The sequence below is a fragment of the Pogoniulus pusillus genome, chromosome 31 (assembly GCF_015220805.1).
Source record: "Pogoniulus pusillus isolate bPogPus1 chromosome 31, bPogPus1.pri, whole genome shotgun sequence".
Lineage (NCBI taxonomy): Eukaryota > Metazoa > Chordata > Aves > Piciformes > Lybiidae > Pogoniulus > Pogoniulus pusillus.
In genome coordinates, this window is record NC_087294.1 from 14,208,266 (window position 1) to 14,228,185 (window position 19,920).

Here is a 19,920-nt window from a genome sequence, read left to right on the forward strand (position 1 = left end):
TGATGATTTCAAGTAGGAAGCTGGACAGGAAAGAGCTCAGCTCTTCCTGCAAGCAGCTATACTTCTTTGAAACTCTTCCCTCACCCACCCTTCTTAAGCAAGAAAGCTCTTTACACAACTGCAAAGAAATCACTTGCTTACACCGAGACCAAACCCTCGGCATCGCGAGGCCTTTCCTGCCATGCCCTTAGCTGTCGCCTCCACCCGCTTCGTACCTCTGACTCCTGCATGCACCCTGCTCTGCCCTCATCGTGGAGGCCACTAAACGAACTTTGCCCCTGTTTCACACACCGCCGCTGTCAGGCCTGCGGTAACAGGAGGCCCGCAAGCGCAGCCGGCCAGGCCGTGGGGCCTAGCGAGAGCGGCAGGACTCTCTCCCGCTTTGTGCCTCCAGGACCTGACAGGAACTCCCCGCCCCACTTCCTCAGGGCCGCGCCGCGCTTCGCCGCTCGCCTTGGGCGCTGAGAGCTGCCGGCAGTCGCCCGGAGCCCTGACCCTCCGCTCCCCGCGGGCACCAGTGCCCCATCCCCACAACCTCCTCCTTTAACCCACGCCCCACACCACGGGCTCCGAGGGGGGATTTAAACCAGAGCCCGGAAGCCGGGCCGGGGCACGGTGGGGTTTGTAGTCCCCCCGCTCCCCAGGGCGCCGAGCTGCCGAGCTGCGGGACCGGCGCGAAGGAACCACGACTCCCACGAGCCTCTGCGTGCGCCGCGGCCCCGGGAGCGCAGCCGCGGTGCGGGGGTTGGTTTTTGAATCCGCGGCGTTGTTATTGACGCCATATTGCTGGTGTGGGACTCGCAGAGGGAAGCGCTGCTGCCGCCGCCGACTGGGCCCCACCGCCATCGCTCGTCATCGGCCGCCCCGGATCGCTTAGCCGGGCCCGGCCCCGCTCCCCTCAGCCCAGCTCTTGCCCCTTCAACGGCCGTGGGCGGAATTGGCCCGGCCAAGGCAGGGCGAGCGGCGAGAGCGGGGATCCAGCCGGCCGAGCCGGAGCCGCTGGGGGGGGCCGGGGCCGCTCCCCAGAGAGAGGCCGACAGGGAGGCGACGGAGGCCCTGACGCAGCTGCCCCCTCCTTTCCCTGCCGCCCTCCCTTCCCTCCCCCCCAGCCCGCCCCAGACAGCAAGGAAGGCGCCTCTGGGCAGGGCCGGCTGCTGCCACCACCACCGGCGTCTCCACTGCCCCTCGCTTCGAGCCCCCTTCCTCCGTCCAGCTTCCGCCCCGCGCCATGGCTTGCGGCGCCACTTTGAAAAGGACTCTGGATTTCGACCCGCTGCTGAGCCCGGCGTCCCCGAAGCGGAGGCGATGTGCGCCATTGTCAGCCCCGGCCTCGGCCGCCGCCTCCTCCTCCTTCGCCGCCTCCTCTCCGCAGAAATACCTGCGCATGGAGCCCTCGCCTTTCGGAGAGGTGTCGTCCCGGCTCACCACAGGTGAGGGAGACAAGCCTGGCCGTGCTCTGTAGCCCCCCAGGACGGAGGCGGCCGGGGGGTGGGGGTGCGGGGCGGCGACGTGGGGGGGTGGGGGTCCTCGGTGGGGAGGGTGGCGGCGGGTGCGCAGGGCAGGGGACTGGTAGGGCTACTCGGGGAGTGGGGGAAGAATTGGGAAGGACTGGGTGGGTCTGGCGTCCCCCTCCAGCCATTTTCTGTCGGGCTTTATGGCTGGCAGAGGCGGGGGCCGGGGCGATCCCTGCTCGGCTTGGCACCGCCGCGACGGAGACACAATAGAAATGGCCGTTTGCAGCAGGAGAGGGGGAGGAGGGACGGGGAGGAAGGGGGGGGCGGGTTGAGCCGATGCGGGCGGGTGGCCATAGGAAAGGGGTCGGAGAGGGGGGGAAAGACTGGAGAAAGCTACCCGAGCGGAGGAAAGGGGGGGGCGTTGGCTGGGAAGACTCGATCCCGTGCCGAGGAAAGGGGGAGGTCGGCTTTCCTCGCTTCGGGGACGGGCACGGAGGATTTTTTCCTTCTCTTCCAAGGGTGCCTGAATGTGGCGAGGAGAGCCGCAGGGGCGAGCCAAGCTGCGGAAGCGCTAGGGGCGGCGGGGAGGGCCGGGGGGAGGGATGCGTGACCATGGTGCCTGCAGGAGCGGGGATGAGGTTTGGGGCTGGCTCCCAGCCTGCGCCAGGAACTCTTCTCAGTGTGCCGACCCCCGATCTCCCCCTCTCCAAGTTCCCCAATCGATCCTTTGCAGCCATTATCGGTGGGTCGAGCGTTGCCCGAGCCAAGGTGGCGGCACCTCCTCCGGTTGCTCAGACGTCGGGGGTAGGGGGAGGCGGGAGGGAGGGCGGGGAGCGCGGCCTGTCATCAATCACCCGCAAAACGCCAGTGGGAAAGGCAAAAGCAGATAAAACAAAGGGGTGATTCCGCTTCTAGTCTCTTAATACGTGCCGTCGTCCCCAATGACCCACTCTGTGGCATCCTTAAAGTCTCGTAGGAAAACCGAGCGATGAAAGAGATTGTATGCAAGGGTGAGAGTTGCCTTTAGGGCAGATTAAATGGAATCGGGCTGCCTTCATGTCTCGGAAACGGGCGAGAACCATACCCTTTTACATTCTTAGAAGCTGAAGGTTAACATGTATATGGGGGCTTACCTTAACGTGTGAGAGATGAGTCAACCGGTGGCCCTAAAAGCCCCAGATCTGCTTGTGTAATTGTCAAGTAAAAATATCAACCGAGTTCGTTTTACCAGGGAGTGGGAAAGAGAAGGAAAGAATCTTGGCTGGACATGCAGGATTGATTGGCCCTTGCTACGGTTCGTCTAGTGGGTAGCTTCCAGTAATGCACTTAAGAACGGTTAAGCTCGCAGCCCTGAGTGGCTGTAGCGCCGAGGTATGGATCTGTGTCCTTTGTGTGCGGGGAAAAAAGCCCTTTGCAGTTTCTGCGGCTGAATTCTCCCTGCTCTTGCGTTCGGTACTCGCTTTTGTACAGAAGTTGACCCTGGATCACTGCTATTACACTGAGCAATAAGTTCGAAGCTGTTTTCAAATTGCCATCTTCCCCACGTAGTGCCTTTTTGTTTTGACGTTCTTGGTTCTGAAAGCTGTACAATAGAAGATATTTTTTTTCTACAGGTTTTAATTAAAAAAATAATGTAAAAATTTGCTACGGAGGAAATCTGTAGAGGTCGTACAAAGTACTTAAAGTTGGCATTAGTGCCTTGTTATTTTTTTCGAACCTCTAGGAAAAGATCTGGAATGAGTCAGCGGTCTGGGATGAGGGTTGTGATGGATGGCAGTCCCTGGTACAGTGAGGCAGTGCATACACTTTGAGATAGACATTTACAATCAGAATCAATTTGATTCTTTTTGTAAGTCTTACTTCATTGCAACGATTTAGTTTGGCTTATTGCTTTGGGATTTGGAGGTCTTAGATTATGAATATTCAACACAGATAATATCTGAACGGTAAATACAGGAGACAAATCAATGTAAATTTCAGTAGAGATAACCTGCATCCGTATTTAAGGTAACACTTAAAATCCTATCTTAATGATTCTGAAGGCCTTAAACAAAAAAAATAATAATACAAACAAAAGAAAACCCTGCTGAAGTTGAGCAAATAGAAACCTCATCTTCCCCTGAGAAAATCAGAGGTGCAAGTGGTTATCATTTGAAATGCTGATTCTCTTATGAAAGTGCCATATTTTATGCATGCCATTTGTATAATATAAAGTGAAGGACAGTAAATCAAAATGTCTTTTGCAGCACTTGAATGCTCCTGAGCAAAACTTGAAGCATTTATAAACTCTGCACATTTACATGGATTTTGCTTAAAAGCTCCCTCTGTGGTTTCTGCCAGAAGAAAAGGAAACAAAAATCTTTATACGTCACCAGTGCAAATGTGACTTGAACAGCTTGCTTAGTTTTTGCTTGTGCTTGAGTTTAGGGGTACTGTGATGTGTGTGTTTCATTTTGACCTTCAGCAAACAAAACCAGAGCTTATCATTTTAAGGAGGCCACTTGACTGTATGGAGTTCATCTCATATGATTTTGTAAATGACCTAATAATTTGTGGTTTTCTTGATAGAAGAAGCAGATGGTTTGTTCTAGACCTCTGACTTAGGATGAGATGAAGTATGCTGTAGAAAGATGTAATTTTTTTTTGGTTGACTGGAAAATGAATTTACACAACCATTTATGGTGTAGATGTCTACATTTGGGCCAGAGAAATCTTCCTCTGTGTGATAAGAATTCCAGTCTGCTTTTAAACGTGTTCCAAACTCAGTCACTTACTCAGCTTTTCTATTGGGAAATTTAGTAACAATGACCAGAATTAAATTGATTTCACTTATGATTTTCTCAGCATGTTACTCTAATACTCAGCCTTCCAGCACTTTATAAAGTGTCTGTCTGAATTTTATTTAATGAATATTAATGGCCACATGAAATCAGAGCTCTGGATAAAAAAACCTAGTGCTGATACTTTAGTTCATGCTTAAGCATTTTTCTTGTCTCTGGCAGTGTTTAACTTCACCCAGCGGAGACTATAGCAACACAAGAACTTCTTAACCACACGGTTAATCATTTGAAAAACAAATTATCTGGAAGCAGAATACAGGTTGATTGGAGGGGTGCTGAGACTACAGAGTGATGGTCAGATGAGAAAACAGCTGTCCTTACAGAGTGATCACAGACAACTAAACGATATGTCTTTGAGAGAGGGTAGGTTTACTCATGATGAAATTTATCTCTCACAAGAGTGTTTTAATATTTTGTGGTTATTTGAGCAGCTGTTAAGTCACTTCCAGTTTCTCAATGAATTTGGCAGCCAATCTGTAATTGTGGCTTTACTGTCTATGCTTTCTGTGGCATTCTTCTTGCTGGCTTCAGCATAGTCTATGAATAGTGTTTGCTAATTTTTGGTTACCGTTGCTTGCATCTAGAATGATGCTTTAAAATCTGTGTTTACTGTAAGCAGTGCAGAACATATCTCCCTTGTTCAACTCTGGAAAAGTGGTTCCTCTGAGAAGTTTTCTTCTTGAATACTGCAGATGAGTTTTACTTTCATCTAAGTTCTAGCTATAAATGAGAATGTTCTGTATGATCTGAAAATGTACACTTGAAGTCTGTATGCCTCTGCTTAATGTATTCTACATGTTCAGTTTTCCCTGGGGTTCTAAGAGTGCTGTGAAATGAATTTGGGAGGGTGAAGGGAGGAAGCAATGCAAGTATTTTTTTCTCTCTGTTGGATATCTTAGAGCTGTTATTTACAGTTTTATCCTGATGAATTGTTGTATTCTGTGCAAAATTATCTAGCTGCTTTTTGAATTCAAAGTTCAGTGTTAGAAAGCCTGCACATCTGGGGAAGTTCAAAGACATGGATAGAGAATGTTGACCTTTGGGATTTATATCTTCAAATTCATGATACATAGTAACTGAGGAGATAAACTTCATACTCCTCATTGAAACCCAGAGAATAACTTGCAGCTGGAGCTTTGTAGACTCCAAAAAAATGTTGCATTTTTAACAGTTTGTGAAATAGCTTAAAAATCCACCAAGTTTTGCACTTGTGTGTGCAATTCTTTCTCTCATCTGAACCACTCATCTGCCGCAACTCTTCTCCAGCAAGTAAGTAGTGTTGCAAACCTAAAATTGCAGCAGGTGGAGTTACTGGTAACAGTCCTTCAACTCAGGTCACTGGTTGCAGTCCAAGCAGAGATAGTGTAAAAAAATTGATGGCATATGGAAACTGTTGAATTTATGCAATATTTGGTAATGGGTGTGCATAACTGATATTTGATGCTCTAATGGCAGTCATATGGCAAATGGAGTTGGTTTTAAGAGTCCCTCTCTCACAAGGGCCTCCTTACAAACCAAAGGTAGATATATTTGTCTTTTTCTGTCAGAACAATCTGGGGATGGTGTGGTGGTGGTGGGTTTATGGATCTGGTTAAGACAAATTTTCAATGTTAATGAAAGGAAATTAGTTTGACCTTTTTGACTAGAAAGAAGTATTACATCTCCCTGTTAAGCTGTCCTCCTATGACCTTTCAGTTACCATCTTGAGCAAGCTTCTGTCTGAAACTTGGTCCCACAGTGGCCAAGTACAGGTTTGGCTTTCAAATGAACAGATCAAGAAGGTTTGGAATGTGACATATTAGTAGTGCTGCATCACTTTCTGCTTAATTTCTGTTTTGTTAACATTTATTGGTATGTGTATTTACTGCTAAATTGTCTTGGCAAAATGCCGTGTCTCATTGTGCTCCAGCATTGCAGAAATCATGAGGATTTTAAAAACCAAAACATTCCCACCCCTTAAAAGAGAAAAAGAAAGCCACATGATGGTGGCATCTGGAGTTGATAGTTCAGTTTATGTGCAGAATTTCTATATAGATGCCTGTGGTGACTATAAATGTTAAACACCCTGGGTTGCAGATGTCATAAAACGGTGAAGCAGTTTTTTGTTTCAGTGGCAAGTCTCGTAAAGGCAGTGTGACTTCTTTTTTGCAAAGAGAAAAATCTAATTGCTGTATCTAATATATTTTGCTTTGCTTGATTTAGTTTTCATCCCTCAGTATCCAGATCAGGAGAACTGGGTTTTCCAGACTTCTTCTGGGGGGAACCAGGACTTTCATCAGCCTGAGACTTTGAGTAAATGAATCTCTCGAGGTGGCCAGCTCTGTGTCACAGAATCCATTACAAACTGCTTCTGTCAGTTCTTTAGCTATAACCACTGGTTGTGAAGTGTCTGTGTGTACAAATTATCAGTGTTCTCTCTCGCTTAGGGCAGGCTCCTCTGAAGTGAGTATGGTTTGCAAAAGTATGCATTCTATTACTGAAGTCTAACAGACCATGCCCAATCAAGAAATGTAACCAGAGTGATTGATGTTATGCCAGGGGAGGTTTAGATTAGATATTAGGAAGAAAAGTCCTTACTGGAAGAGTGGTCAGGCATTGGGACAGACTGCCCAGGGAACTGGTGGAATCACCATCCCTGGAGGCTTTCAGAAAATTTATTTAGTGGGCACAGTGGTGTTGAGCTGATGATTTTAGATGGCTCTTTCAGCCTTAGTGATTCTAAGATTCAATGTCTGTGACCAAAGCAAGATAGTAAGAGGAATATTTGGATTATTTTAATTTAATGTGCTTGTGGATTCCCTGCTTAAGTGGGTCGAAGTAATGAAGAAGAATACTGTTACCCATTGCTCTGCTGTGGTGCTGCTTTTGAGGCAAGCTGGCTTCCTAAGATTAACATTATATGTTGGTGGTCTGGTGGAGAGACCAAAACTAGGAATGTGACAGTATCAGCTTGATGTTGAATAAGGGTGATGGCCTAATGGGAACGTTTAACAGCAGCTGAAATCCCTGAGTGTGTACGCGTTTGGCATTAGGGTGGCATTTGGTTGGCGCACTTAGAAGAAATCTCAGCCGTGGTTCAGATTTGAATGCATATGTTGAATGGTGACATTGCAAACTGAAACTTGAGCTTTAAGTTCCATTTCAGGCCAGGAAAACTGCTATGCTGATTTCAGCCTCTTGAGTCACCTTCCTATGTGTTTTGCTAAAGTTTCTTTCGGCTAAATGAGAGAAGGCAGGAATGGAGATGAGAGATTGCTAGTTTACAAGCCCAAAACCCAAAATCCTTCAGGGGGAACAATCAGTGCCTTCATAGTTGATAAGCAGTTATTAAAATGGAGAAAATAATTGTTTGCCTTGTTACCTTTTCAGGCTGAACTGCTGTTTGCCTTGTACGTAATTTCTTGTTAATTACAGGTCAGGATGAAGTCATTAGATGACAGAACTTTGAAAAAGAATAACTTGTCTCTTTATCATGAATTAAAGGAAGCAAGAAGACATCACTCCTTGGAAATGAACAGCTTTGTAATCCATTAGTATGACAAATCATATTACAGCTGTCAAACCTGAATTCTGATGTGCTCCCTTCACATTTCATCCTCTCTTCACTGGGTGTGAAAGCAGCTGAAACTTCATCTTGGTTCTTCAAATCATGTCTCGGATCTTGAAAGAAGACTGATGTGAATGCTCTCCTTCATCTTAGTGCAGTATTTCATGAACCTGTCTACTCACTTCCTGTGCTTAGTACACAGAGCTATAGACTAAAAAAAAAAACAAGCAACAACAACAAAACTATTAATGAATTTCATTATATTCAGGTGTATTTGGCTGAATCTCCTCTGCCTTTAGTGGTCATGGTGAGGCTAGCAAACTTCTTTTGTCATTCTTTATCTGAGCCTTGAACCTGGAGGAGAAGGGGATGTGTAATATGTCTTGCATAACTGCCTGGGATTCGTAGTCACCTTAACTTTGAATTGTCATTGCTGGAGTACTAATTCATTTCAGCATGTTAGCTGTGTGCCTTTTTCTTGCTGTTAGATTTAACAAGTCTAATTCTGAGTTTCAGCTTCTTGGCATATTGTTTGCTGTTAGCTAGCTATCTGTCTTCAGAGGTACCTCTAACTAGTAGGGAACGCTGAGCACAGAGGACAAAGTGAAATGAAAAAGAAGCCGAGGATAGGTCGCAGTAATGCATATTTGGTCATATTAAATATATTTGGCTTGTCACCTCATAAATGAAAATATTGCCTGACACAGATGTCAGCTGAAGCATCCATAAGCTAAAGTCTGTGTTTGAAATACCCAGTGACTTCTAATACATACATATGATGCAAGTTCTCACTTCAGTTTTACAGTTTTATAACAGCTCACTTAGATTGAACTCATTAAGAAAATCTACTTTCAGATCCTAGATGTTTATATCTAATTTGTTCATTAAAGTGCATATCACTGTTGAAAAAGGTAATTTAGGCCTCCACATTGATGAACACACAAAATCTGTCCTGTGTTTGACACCAATTGAATGCACATTTTTATTCAGAGTCAGCTGCAGAGAGAATAGTGAGAGTTAATATGAAAATAAAGGAGGTTAAGAAACTGAACTTAAAAAGACAAGGTTTTCTGGAAGCAAAACTAGGTTGGAGAAGGAGTTCTGCTGAGGCTAAGCTTTGTTTAACTGGGCCAGATGTTAAAATGGCTTTACAGTTAGATGTCTGATGTATGTAACTGTGTGTGCATTCAAAAGCTGTCTGGTTTACACTGCTTTAATATTTCATGGACTCTTTCAAGTGCTGAGATGCTGTAAGAACTGTTTCAAACAGAATCTCTTTATTAAACTTATTTTTGTGGCTTTATAAAACTAAACTGTAAATGCTGGAAGTAACTTTGTGCTTTTAAACAACTTCTTACTCTCCTAGATTTTGTTTAAAAAAGATAAAATGGTTCAGTTTTACATTCAGGTTTTCAGTTAATTTAAATGAACTTTAAAGTTAACACAAATTCCCATTTTGATTCACAGTTTTAAGTCAAAGATTTAAGTCAAAGATTTTATGTCACCCTTTGTTAATGAAAATGTCTACTTGATCTTGGCTATTGCAAAAATCTCCTTAATTGGAAGCAGCCATTGGTGTGAAGAGTTACTGAACAGTTCAATGCTACTTCAGACTTGGGTTTCTTGACTATTAATCTCCATTTTACAAGTGGTAGAATGCAAGAGGAATGAGATGAGCTATTCTCAGTCATCTTGCCTTACTGAGTAGAGCTTGTGGTTCCAGTTCCCTGTGCTGAGTGGTAGTGCCTTAAATCTCTGAAGTCAGCCTAAATAGAGGAATACTTTCCTAAACACTGCTCAACAAGTGTTAGGTCAGGACTTGAGGTGTTTTCTATCTGTGACTGCTTGCAACATAAACACTGTATTGTAATGTTCAGATAGTTCATTCCACTTCACTTTGTTTTATACCTGTACCTGAAGTGACAGTGATGCAAACTGTCAGTGGTTTTCAGGACAAGGATCTCGCAATGTATCCATCAGTGGTATTCCTTGATTTTTGTATTTTCAGAGCAAGATAAGAAGACAGCAAGATAAAAAGTGTTGCAGGTTAGAAGCAGGTGAAATTATTATCAGTTGAGATGTCTGTGTCCATAATTCAGTGTAATTTGGAGTAGCACTATATATCCTGGAACCCAGAATTATGGAATAATGTTAGAGGCTGGAAGGGACCCCCCAGAGATCGAGTTCAAAAGCAGGATTACCCAGGGTAGTCCATACAGGAATGCATCCAGGAGGGATTTGAAAGTCTCCAGAGAAGGAGACTCCACAGCCCCCCTGAGCAGCCTGTTCTCTAGTGCTTTGTGACCATCACTGTAAAGAAGTTTCTCCTCATGTTGAGCTGGAACCTTCTCTGTCCCAGTTTGTATCCATTGTGCCTTGTTTTATTACTGTGCACCAATGAAAGAGATTGGCCCCTCCACTTGACACCCACCCCTCAGATATTTATAGACACTGATCAGATCCCCTCTCTTGAAGCACAGTCTTAATTTTTCTTTTATCCCAGGTGTTAGTTTCCTCAAATTCAGTACTTGATTTTTTTCCACCTCCCCTTGCTGTCTTCCTTGTCTGTCTGTCATCCTGTCATCTGTCCATCACTGTTGCATCCCCATCCCCTCCCACTTCATGGTGCTTTTTTAGAGTCATATAATCAGGCAGGTTGGAACAGACCTCCAAGCTCATCCAGTCCAACATAGCACCCAGCCCTGTCCAGTCAACCAGACCATGGCACTAAGTGCCTCCTCCAGTGTTTTTTTGAACACTTCCAGGGATGACAACTCCATCACCTCCCTGGGAGCCCATTCCAATGGCACATCTTTTTGCTTCTCTTCTGGCTGCTGTTCTAACATTTTCTGTGAACTACTCCTTATTCAGTTTGCAGAAGTCATGAGGGCTGAAGGAGAGCTTGCTCTTGCAGTTTTACGTACTGCCTAGAGTCTTGGGTTTGGTTTAGATTTTTAGGGCTGTTCTTTTTGATGGTTAATATAGTTTGAGAATACCTCTGCAAAAAGATACAGGAGAACTGTAGAGATTTTTTTTCATTAAAGCTATTTCACTTGACATATGGCTGATGTTTTTCCTATGGAATTTGGAAGGTGTGCTGAAGGCCAAGTAGTGGTAGGGAAGGATGCACGTGGCCTGTTACACTCCTAGTGAATGTAAATACAGTGTGGATGTTTGCAGTCACGTTGCTCACAGCGTAGGCATGCTTTGGGATAGTTGTTATCTTAAGAGCTGATTTGCTTAACACTCAAAATTATTCAGTATTGCTTTAGCTAGAGCAGCGTGATCCCAAGGAAGACCACTGTTTTGCCAGCCATAATGCTGTTGAGTGAAAATATTTGCCAGAGTCATTCTCTGACTGATGCACCTGACATATTCTACATGGGATTCTTTAATTTTGGAAGCCTGACTACATGGTTTAACCTCATTTATGTATTTCTGTACCGTGCTGGGGTGTAGATGTATCTTGTCCTGCAAAAACTATGAATCTTCTAGCCACTTTTCAGGCCTGTTCTCAAAATGACAGAAACATCCAGGTTGGACAAGACCCTCAGGATCACCAAATCCAACCTATAACCCTCCTCTACAAGATTCACCTCCTCATTTTCTTACTTCTCTTAATTTCTTTGAAGTGCTTCTTTATCATGTCTTGGATTTGCCATTTTGTGAACCAAGTTATCAATCTCCCTTTACAGAGGCTGAAAAGTGTAGAAGCACTCTAGGCAGGGGACTGAAAATGTATAAACTGCAAGGCTATAATCAATGGATAAAATCCAAGAAGCTCCTATGCTGAAAAAGATGTTTTTTTTTTCTGTTGACTGGAAATTATTTCCTCCCTTCTTACAAGCTGGAGGTCCCCAGACTGACCTATGGAGTTGAAGAACCAGCACAATAGTTAAAACCTCTGAACAAGGAATTGGCAGATGTTGGCTACTGCATGGTCTAAGATAGGCTTCAGTGATTGACTGAATAAGCTGGTGGCTGAAGTTCCTTGCTTCACATGGCTACTTAATAGACAGTGTTCAAATCTGAAACCGTAATAGCATGGTTTGCAAACCTGGACATTGGTTGAGAACTTTTCATGATACTATATTGAGACAGAATGCCAAACAGGAGTAGGAAGGTACCGAGTGAGGAGTCCTTTGCAACTCAGACACGATCACATGGGTTTGAACGTAACTTGTTTTGGAAAGTTGTCTTTGCCAAAAGTCTAGAAGTGTCAGTGAAAGCCAATCTTGTAGGGAGTGCTTTTGTAATGCATTTGAGTATTTGAAAGTAAGAGTTCTCATCAAGCATATTTGTAAGTCTTTCTGTGAAAGTCTCCTGTAAAAAAGAAAAATAACAAACAAAACCAACTTAAAAAAGCTCAACAACCTAGAAAATGGTTGCTGTCTACAACTACCTGAAAGGAGGCTGTAGCCAGGTGGGGTTGGGCTCTTCTGTCAGGCAACCAGCAACAGAACAAGGGGACACAGTCTCAAGCTGTGCCAGGGGAGGTCTAGGCTGGATGTTAGGAGGGAGTTTTTCACAGAGAGAGTGATTGGCATTGGAATGGGCTGCCCAGGGAGGTGGTGGAGTCACTGTCCCTGGAGGTGTTCAAGCAAAGCCTGGCTGGGGCACTTAGTGCCATGGTCTAGTTGATTGGATGGGGCTAGGTTGGACTGGATGAGCTTGAAGGTTTCTTCCAACGTGGTTGATTCTGTGAATGGCTTGTTTTGGTTTTTTTTTAATCCTTCATTATTGATGTACCAGAGAGATTTTTAGCACGTGGAGTTTGGGCAAGAAGGCACACAGGATCGATAATTCTATTGTAGAGATTACTTTTTCCCTTGTAATTCTGCAGTGGGGATGAGATTACTAAAAGCACTTGCTGTGGAATCAAATGCTGAACTACATATTGCCATCCTGCTTTAGGAGTGACTATTGATCTGTGTTTATGTAGAAAGATCAGAGGCTGTCAAAAGTGTCATGAAAGACACTTTTGTTGTATTTTATCTCTTGGGTTTCCAGTCCTTTGAGACTTTAAGCAGTAGTTGCTCCTTTTTACATCACATTTTCCTTTTCACTTTGCTGCCTGTGTGCCAGTAACTGTACAGAGTGGAATTTTACTTCATGTTTTATCCTGAAGTCTTTTGTTAACTTTAACGCATGAATGATAAGTGCTGTCTTATTGGATACCAGTAGAAGTGTTCTAACCTATTTTTTCTCTATGTATGTTGTGTAGTTCCTAAACTTTAACCTAATGCGGTTTAATTTTTGGTAGCAGTACTCTGGTGCTAATATATGACCTGAACTACCACCATTTTTGCTACTCTTCTTCTGGTGAAAACAGCCTGGAGTTAACCTTTCTTTTAGTTACTTTCATTGTGTCTTGGGTAAGAAAAGTTTCATTGTGTCTTTGCAGGACGTGTTTTAAGAGTCTAACTTTTATAATCTCTCAATTATCTACAGATTGCAGCGTTTGAGTGGAAGTAAGGTGGAAGTGAAATGCTAAACTGTAATTATTTGAGGCTTATTTTTGTAATTGCTTTTCTTTCAGAACAAATTCTGTACAACATAAAACAGGAGTACAAACGCATGCAGAAGAGGAGACACTTAGAAAACACCTTTCAACAGACAGATCCTTGTTGTTCTACTGATGCACAGCCACATGCATTTCTCCTTACTGGACCAGCTTTGCCAGGTACCCAGAAAATTCTGTGTAGCTCTGTAATGTGTTTTTTAGACTCTGTACCATTTTCCCCTAGTTATTTGGTGGTTTGTCACCTTCTTACCAGCTGCTCTTGCCTTTTTAACAATAAATTCTGTGTAATTCTGTTATGTTGTTAGGCTCTGTTTGAGTAACTTTTTTCCCCCCTCCCGTTATCTGTTTTTTTATGCATGCTCCCACCAGTTGCTCCTTTAGGCAATGTTAGCATTGGTTTGGAAGATGGCAGCTTCTCGTTTTAAGATTCAGTAGGACACAAAGCTTGCATTGTTTTCAGGAGACCATCCTGCATGCCCTGCCATTGATATTGTAATAGGCTTGTGCAAAGCAGCTGTCTTTGCACAAATGTACTGTAAGTTACATAAAATAGAAGCTTAAATTTGTAAATGGCATTCACAGTGTCTGTGTAACACTTGGTGTTTTGATACCCTTGCTAATTGTCCATTGTAGATATCTTCCTTTCCTCTGCCTTGATTTTACTTTACTGGGAATTAGAAGTGTTCAAATGGCAGAGAAAGACTTTGCCGAACGTCTTCTAAATTCCTTCCTATATTCTTTTAATGTAGAAGATGTGAAGAAAACTGATGATAAAAAAAATGATTCTGAGCTACTTGTTAATCTAAATCTGTGTGCTCAAACATTTTAATCTTAGGTACTTCATCTGCAGCATCATCCCCATTGAAAAAAGAACAGCCCCTGTTTACTCTCAGACAAGTTGGAATGATCTGTGAACGTTTGCTGAAAGAACGTGAAGAGAAAATCCGTGAAGAGTATGAAGAAATTTTGACCACAAAACTTGCAGGTGTGTTGTAGTTTAAAATGTGTTAGGATGAGTTTGAAAGCTTAATTCCCCCACTCCCCATTTTTGTGTTACCCTGGATTTCCCCCCACCAACACATAATCTGTGTAAAGAATGAGTTTGAACCTAGGACATAATATGTAGTGTGTTTGATAATGTGTGAGGTTTTTGTCTTTTCCCTTGTGCTGCCTTGGATTAGGAACTATGACTCCTGCATATTACTAATCAACAGAAGCAGTGATTTTATTTCAGATAGAACTTTCTCCTGCTATAACGTCCAAATTGATCATTTCCTCCTCATTTATTTTTTCTTTTTGCCCAGAAAGCCTTTCTATTCTACTTGCTTAAGAGCTCTTTGTGAAGGACATTTTTTTTCCTCCCTGCTTGGTGACTGACTTCCTTTTTCTGTAATTTGGCAAGATGACAGTACCTAAGATTTCCCTTTCTGTTCCCAGTGCTTTTACCATTACACTGCTGCCAGTGGTGGTTTCTGCGTGTCTGAGCATCAATAGTTCAGCTGCATTTCTAATGCTCTGCGTTGAATTGTTGTATTTCACACCATTCAGCTCATATCTTTGGTGCTTATCTTTCTGTAAAGATCATGTCAGTGTCAGCATTGTAAATATGACCTTGCTGTAGTTGTCAAGGTCCTCTACTTCTCAGCATCTTACTAGTATTTGAGCACCTAAATTTTGGTGCTTTCAGAGGTAGGTGCCTTCACAGTATGATTCAGTGTCTAGTATTAGTGTGATGATAATGAACATCTGAGTGCATTCTTTGACAGCAAACCTGCTTTTCAATAACCATGGCTGATCTGCATCCCACCTGAAAACACAAACAAAGCTTTCATATCTCTTCAGGTGTGGAAATAACACCTTTGTCAGATATGCCCGTGTAGAAGGTCAGAAGATCTGTGTTAGGCTTGTGGGTTGCCTTGACAATAGTGTCTCTACACCTGAGCCTCTCTTCCTATTCTGTGTTTCTCATTGCCATTGCTGTGCCAACGGCTGCCTGTACTTCAAAGACTCTCTTAAATCTACATCTGGTTAGAGCTATAATCAGATTCCTAAATCCTTCTGTTGCTTTGGGCCTAATGCTTCATTTCTGTGTTTTGCTTTTTTAATATGCTTCAGACTGATGGGTAGAGCTCTGTCAGACTCTTTTTTTTCCTTCTGATTGATGTGAATGGGAGATTTTCTTGCATTCTCTTAAGTGAATTTCAGTTAGCAGTGATCATAATCACCATTTAAACACCAGCTGTATTTCCATTTCTTCCAGACACTTTTGAGTGTAGTTCTTCACAATCAGGAACCACTCTGGCAGGTTCCTTTTATGTGCTTTGTCAGTGCTAAAGGGAACATTCTAAAATCTCTTTTGGGAATGGAGTGGATTGGTTTCTGTTTGAAGCATTGTGTGAGATGAGTTAGGTTTACTTCTTCTGAGGGTGGTCACCAGAAGAGCTATTGGAAGGCTCACGTTACTGCATCCCATGTATCAAGCCAATATATTTTCAGCATTATGTGGGAATTTAGAGAGACTGCCAAAAGAATTTGGAAATTCCTTAAACAGAAAGCCTGTTAGTCATTCTGTCAGCAGAGAAATTTATAGCCTTTAATAAACTTCTTAAAGTGTTCTGACAAACCAATGAAGTCAATGGCAGTGTCATGGAAATTCTGGCCATAAATCTCAACTGAAGAGTTCTGTCAAGTGACTTAATGTTTGTTTCTTAGATATTTTCCTTGGTCCTTTCTGAGCCATGGCGTTTCTTGTAGGTAGTTAGCCAGATACTGCCTTTTTCTTTTCCCACATCCTTTGAGGAGGTGTCTTTCATGCAAAAGATCCTTTGCAGATGGTAAAATCATGGAAAGAATCTAAGAGGTTAAGTGAAACTTCATCTTGAGAGGTTTTCTAGAAGCTGTTTGTGAAAAGCAGCTTTTTGTACTAAAGGTCAACTGGTATAGCAATCATGCTTACATTCATTTCATTTAGCTGCCTTTTGACTTAAAATAGATAGTTAGAACATGCATAATATGGGATGCCAGTGGTGTAAGTATCATTACAAGCATGCACTTATATTTTCAGAGTTCACTGTAGGTTGCTCTTAGTAACTGTGGATTCTTTTGAATTCCCAAAGTCGTAGTTTTACCAGAGACAATGATGCTAAAAAGCAGCTGTACATGTCAGCATCAACTTTTAAAGAAGAAAGCTTGCAAGCTGGTTTTCAGCCTTTAATACATACTTTTAAGAAAAGTTCTAGTTGCTGTTATTTTTGGAAATGGTTTCTGGGCAACAGCTCCTTCAATCTGCTCATTGTGTTGTGGTGTTGTTTGGCTAAGATCCTCGCACGACTGCTGAAAAGCTGTCAGTCAGCCCTGCAGTGAAACAGAGGTCCTGCTTGTGGGCAGAGGGGAACTGGCTGCTGTGACCCTGGGCCCCTTCAGTCAGGGTTGAATGTCCTTAGATCTTTGGGTCAGGTCCATACTTTGGGCTGCTGCTGCACTACTTGCTGATTACTGATACCCTGTTTACTTCAAAGGTGAAGCTCATCCCTGCAAGAGGATGGGGACTTTAATGGGGCAAACCTGTGGGACTAGGAACCACTACAAATCTAACTGCATTTTTGGTTGAAGATTGCCTTCTTTGACCTTGCCCTTTTCTCAGAACACCCCACATTGCTGCACATGTATTTTTCCACAAGGGAGGAAGGGGAATGGAGAGGAGCGGAATCTGGTAGATATTACTCTCCTTGTTCACTTTGCTAATTCTGAAAGGTGATATCCTGCTGATGAGTGCAGTATTGAAACTGAATAAAGTATTGCGAGTGTATCTGGATGGATGTGTGCATAGAAGGAACAATCTTTCTGGGAAATAACAATACTTAGCTGAAAGCCAGAGGAATAGGTTCAATATCTGAGTTTCATTTCAGATCACACACGGCTGTTTTCCCTGAGCTCACGGGCTCCTACTGGGGGGCTACTTCTGGAATTAGTCGAGCGTTTAGCCGCTTAACATTTCATCCTTTTAGTTTGGCGTTTGCTTTTGTTTCTCTGGTGGTCACCAACAAGGATTTCTAACACTATCCAATCCTTTTCCTTCGCTTCTCTTTCCATTTCATTAGATTAATTTTCTTACATCTGGTAGCGTTAGGAGCGGAGAGAGGTTACATTTCCCAACCCCAGCACTGACCTTAATGCCGGTTGCTTCACTAGTCTGCTTCCATTGTGGATCCGTTAAATGGGCACACTTGTTTGCTTCACCAGACAGTGTCTGATGCTTGGCAGGTGTTAGGCATGCCGAGGTCCTTGTGGAGCATAATTCTCGTTGAGCATGTTACTGTCTTTCCCATGACAGAAGCTTGTAAGGGAAAGCAGTTCAATTAAGGGGGCATGCGCTGCATTCTTGTTCCTGGGGGTGAAAAGGAAATGGCAACTGCGAACTGGGTAAAGTCAGTTAGAACTGCTGTTAGTGGATGTGTGTCTTAAACTTTTACATGATTTGTATGTATAATAAAAGTAGCCTTGAATATTGTTTGGCTCAAGTTAAAAGTTACCACACTCACCCTTGTAATGCTTGCTGCTTGCAGAACAATACGACGCGTTTGTGAAGTTCACGCATGATCAGATCATGCGACGATATGGAGAACAGCCTGCCAGTTGTGAGTATCTCTTTTCTTCTGGTGCCTGTGGCAGCATTAAGGTAACCTGCAGTCAGTCACTCAAATGGCCACTCTGTGTTCTCAGGCTTCAGCCAGGCCCCTGGTGAAAATAATTTAATGGGTGATACGGAAGACTTGAAGTTAGAACTACAGAAACCATAGAATCGTAGAATTGTCAGGGTTGGAATGGACCTCAAGGATCATCCAGTTCCAACCCCCCTGCTGTGGGCAGGGACACCTCATGCTAGATCAGGTTGCCCACAGCCCTGGCCAGCCTGGCTTTAAAACATCCAGGGATGAGGCTTCCACCTGGGCAATCTGTCCCAGTCTCCTCACCCCCATAGTGAAGAACGTTTTCCTGACATCCAGTCTCAATCTACCCACTTCCAATTTTGCTCCATTCCCCTGAGTCCTATCACTACCTGACACCTAAAACATCTCTCCCCAGCTTGCTTGTAGCCCCCTTCAGATACCGGAAGGCCACAAGAAAGGTCTTCTGAGAGCCTTCTCCAGACTAAACAGCCCAAACTCTCTCAGAGCAGCTGCAGCCCTCTGATCATCCTCGTGGCCCTTCTCTGGACACATTCCATCACCTTCAGATCTTTCTTGTAATAGTGGCTCCAGAACTGGACACAGTACTCCAGGTTGACTCTCACGAGAGTAGTGTAGAGGGTGAGAATCCCCTCCCTTGTCCTGCTGGCCACACTTCTCTTGCTGCAGCCCAGGATCAGGTTGGCTTTCTAGGCTGCAAGCGCACACTGCTGGCTCACGTTGAGCTTCTCATCCACCCTCATCCTTTTCTTCATGGCTACTCTCAGGCATGCTTGAAAGCCAGATGTGAGACAAAGCACAGCTTTTGCTAGGATCATCTAGAGATGCCTCCCATTATGTGCTGGGGTTTATTTTGGTATTGCCCTAGCAGGTGTGTGATAGAGCTGGCATTTGGTCATTAACTCTTGTTTTGTTTTGTTTGTTTTCTCTCTTTCCAGACGTTTCATGAATCACACTTTCTGCATATGTGGGCTGCCCTATACACCCTGTTTTATTGCTGCAAGCTGTCCCAGTAAAGACTTGCAGCAATGCCATATTTTTTTCCCCCCTGTGAACACAGGTTATTTCAAGCTTTTGTCAGTGGCAACCACTCTTATGCAGCAACTGGTTTTGGAGTGCTCCCTGATGTCAGTACCACCTGGATGTGGACCTTTGCTACCTGTAATAATACCAGTGGCCTCATTTGCTGTTATCATTACAATTTGGCTTCTTATGTTAATAAGTTTGGGGAAAAAGAAAACCCACCCAAACCAAGGATTAAAGCTGGTGTTCTAGAAGTTGCCCTTCACTGGTTGTGTAAATAAAAGATGTAGAATGACACTTCTGACTGAAGTTTAGTGTGGTTTTCCTAACTGTGCACTACAACCAAGCTGTAATCACAGTTCAGTTAGAATGTAATCCCAGGACAATTTTAAGCAAATAGCCCACAGTACTGCCTGTGAAATAGTGAAGGAGGGCATTTCTGTATTCCATGACTTATTTTTTTGGGGGGGAGGAGGGGGAGGATGTTAAGAATGGGTTTATATGATTTTTTTTTCTTTTTTTTCCCTTTTTTTTGTAGTTTTTATTTATTCTCTCAAGTCTTTAACAAATGTTTATTGCTGCAATTTTTCAGTGTATCATTGTTTTATTGCCCTTGTAGTACTGGAATTTAGTTGGAAGAATAAAACATTTACTTCTAATCTGTTTGTTTTTAATATGCAGGTGGAACCTTTTTTTTCTTTTTTTGCTGTGTATGAATAAACTTGAATCTGAGTGTTTAAATGAAACCTTTTTTATGAGCAGAAAGTCTCCTTCTCTGGAGGCTTTTCAAGGCCTGTCTGAATGTGTTCCTCTGTGATCTGTGTTAGATAGCATTGTCCTGCTC

The 19,920-nt window shown here is 43.5% G+C and overlaps 1 protein-coding gene and 1 long non-coding RNA gene across 2 annotated transcripts; one reads left to right on the forward strand and one right to left on the reverse strand.

Moving 5' to 3' along the window:
- Positions 1-760: 760 nt before the first annotated feature.
- Positions 761-19,373, forward strand: AKIRIN2 (akirin 2). The gene is made up of 5 exons (XM_064169128.1): positions 761-1,430; positions 13,381-13,524; positions 14,201-14,350; positions 17,931-18,002; positions 18,992-19,373. Exons 1-5 carry the CDS (start codon positions 1,229-1,231, stop codon positions 19,000-19,002), a joined length of 579 nt encoding a protein of 192 aa, XP_064025198.1. The 5' UTR covers positions 761-1,228; the 3' UTR covers positions 19,003-19,373.
- Positions 7,796-17,717, reverse strand: LOC135189114 (uncharacterized). Its single transcript, XR_010307933.1, has 2 exons — positions 17,534-17,717; positions 7,796-8,052 (listed from the first exon to the last, which is right to left on the reverse strand). It is a non-coding gene; the product is annotated as an uncharacterized LOC135189114 (long non-coding RNA).
- Positions 19,374-19,920: the final 547 nt, after the last annotated feature.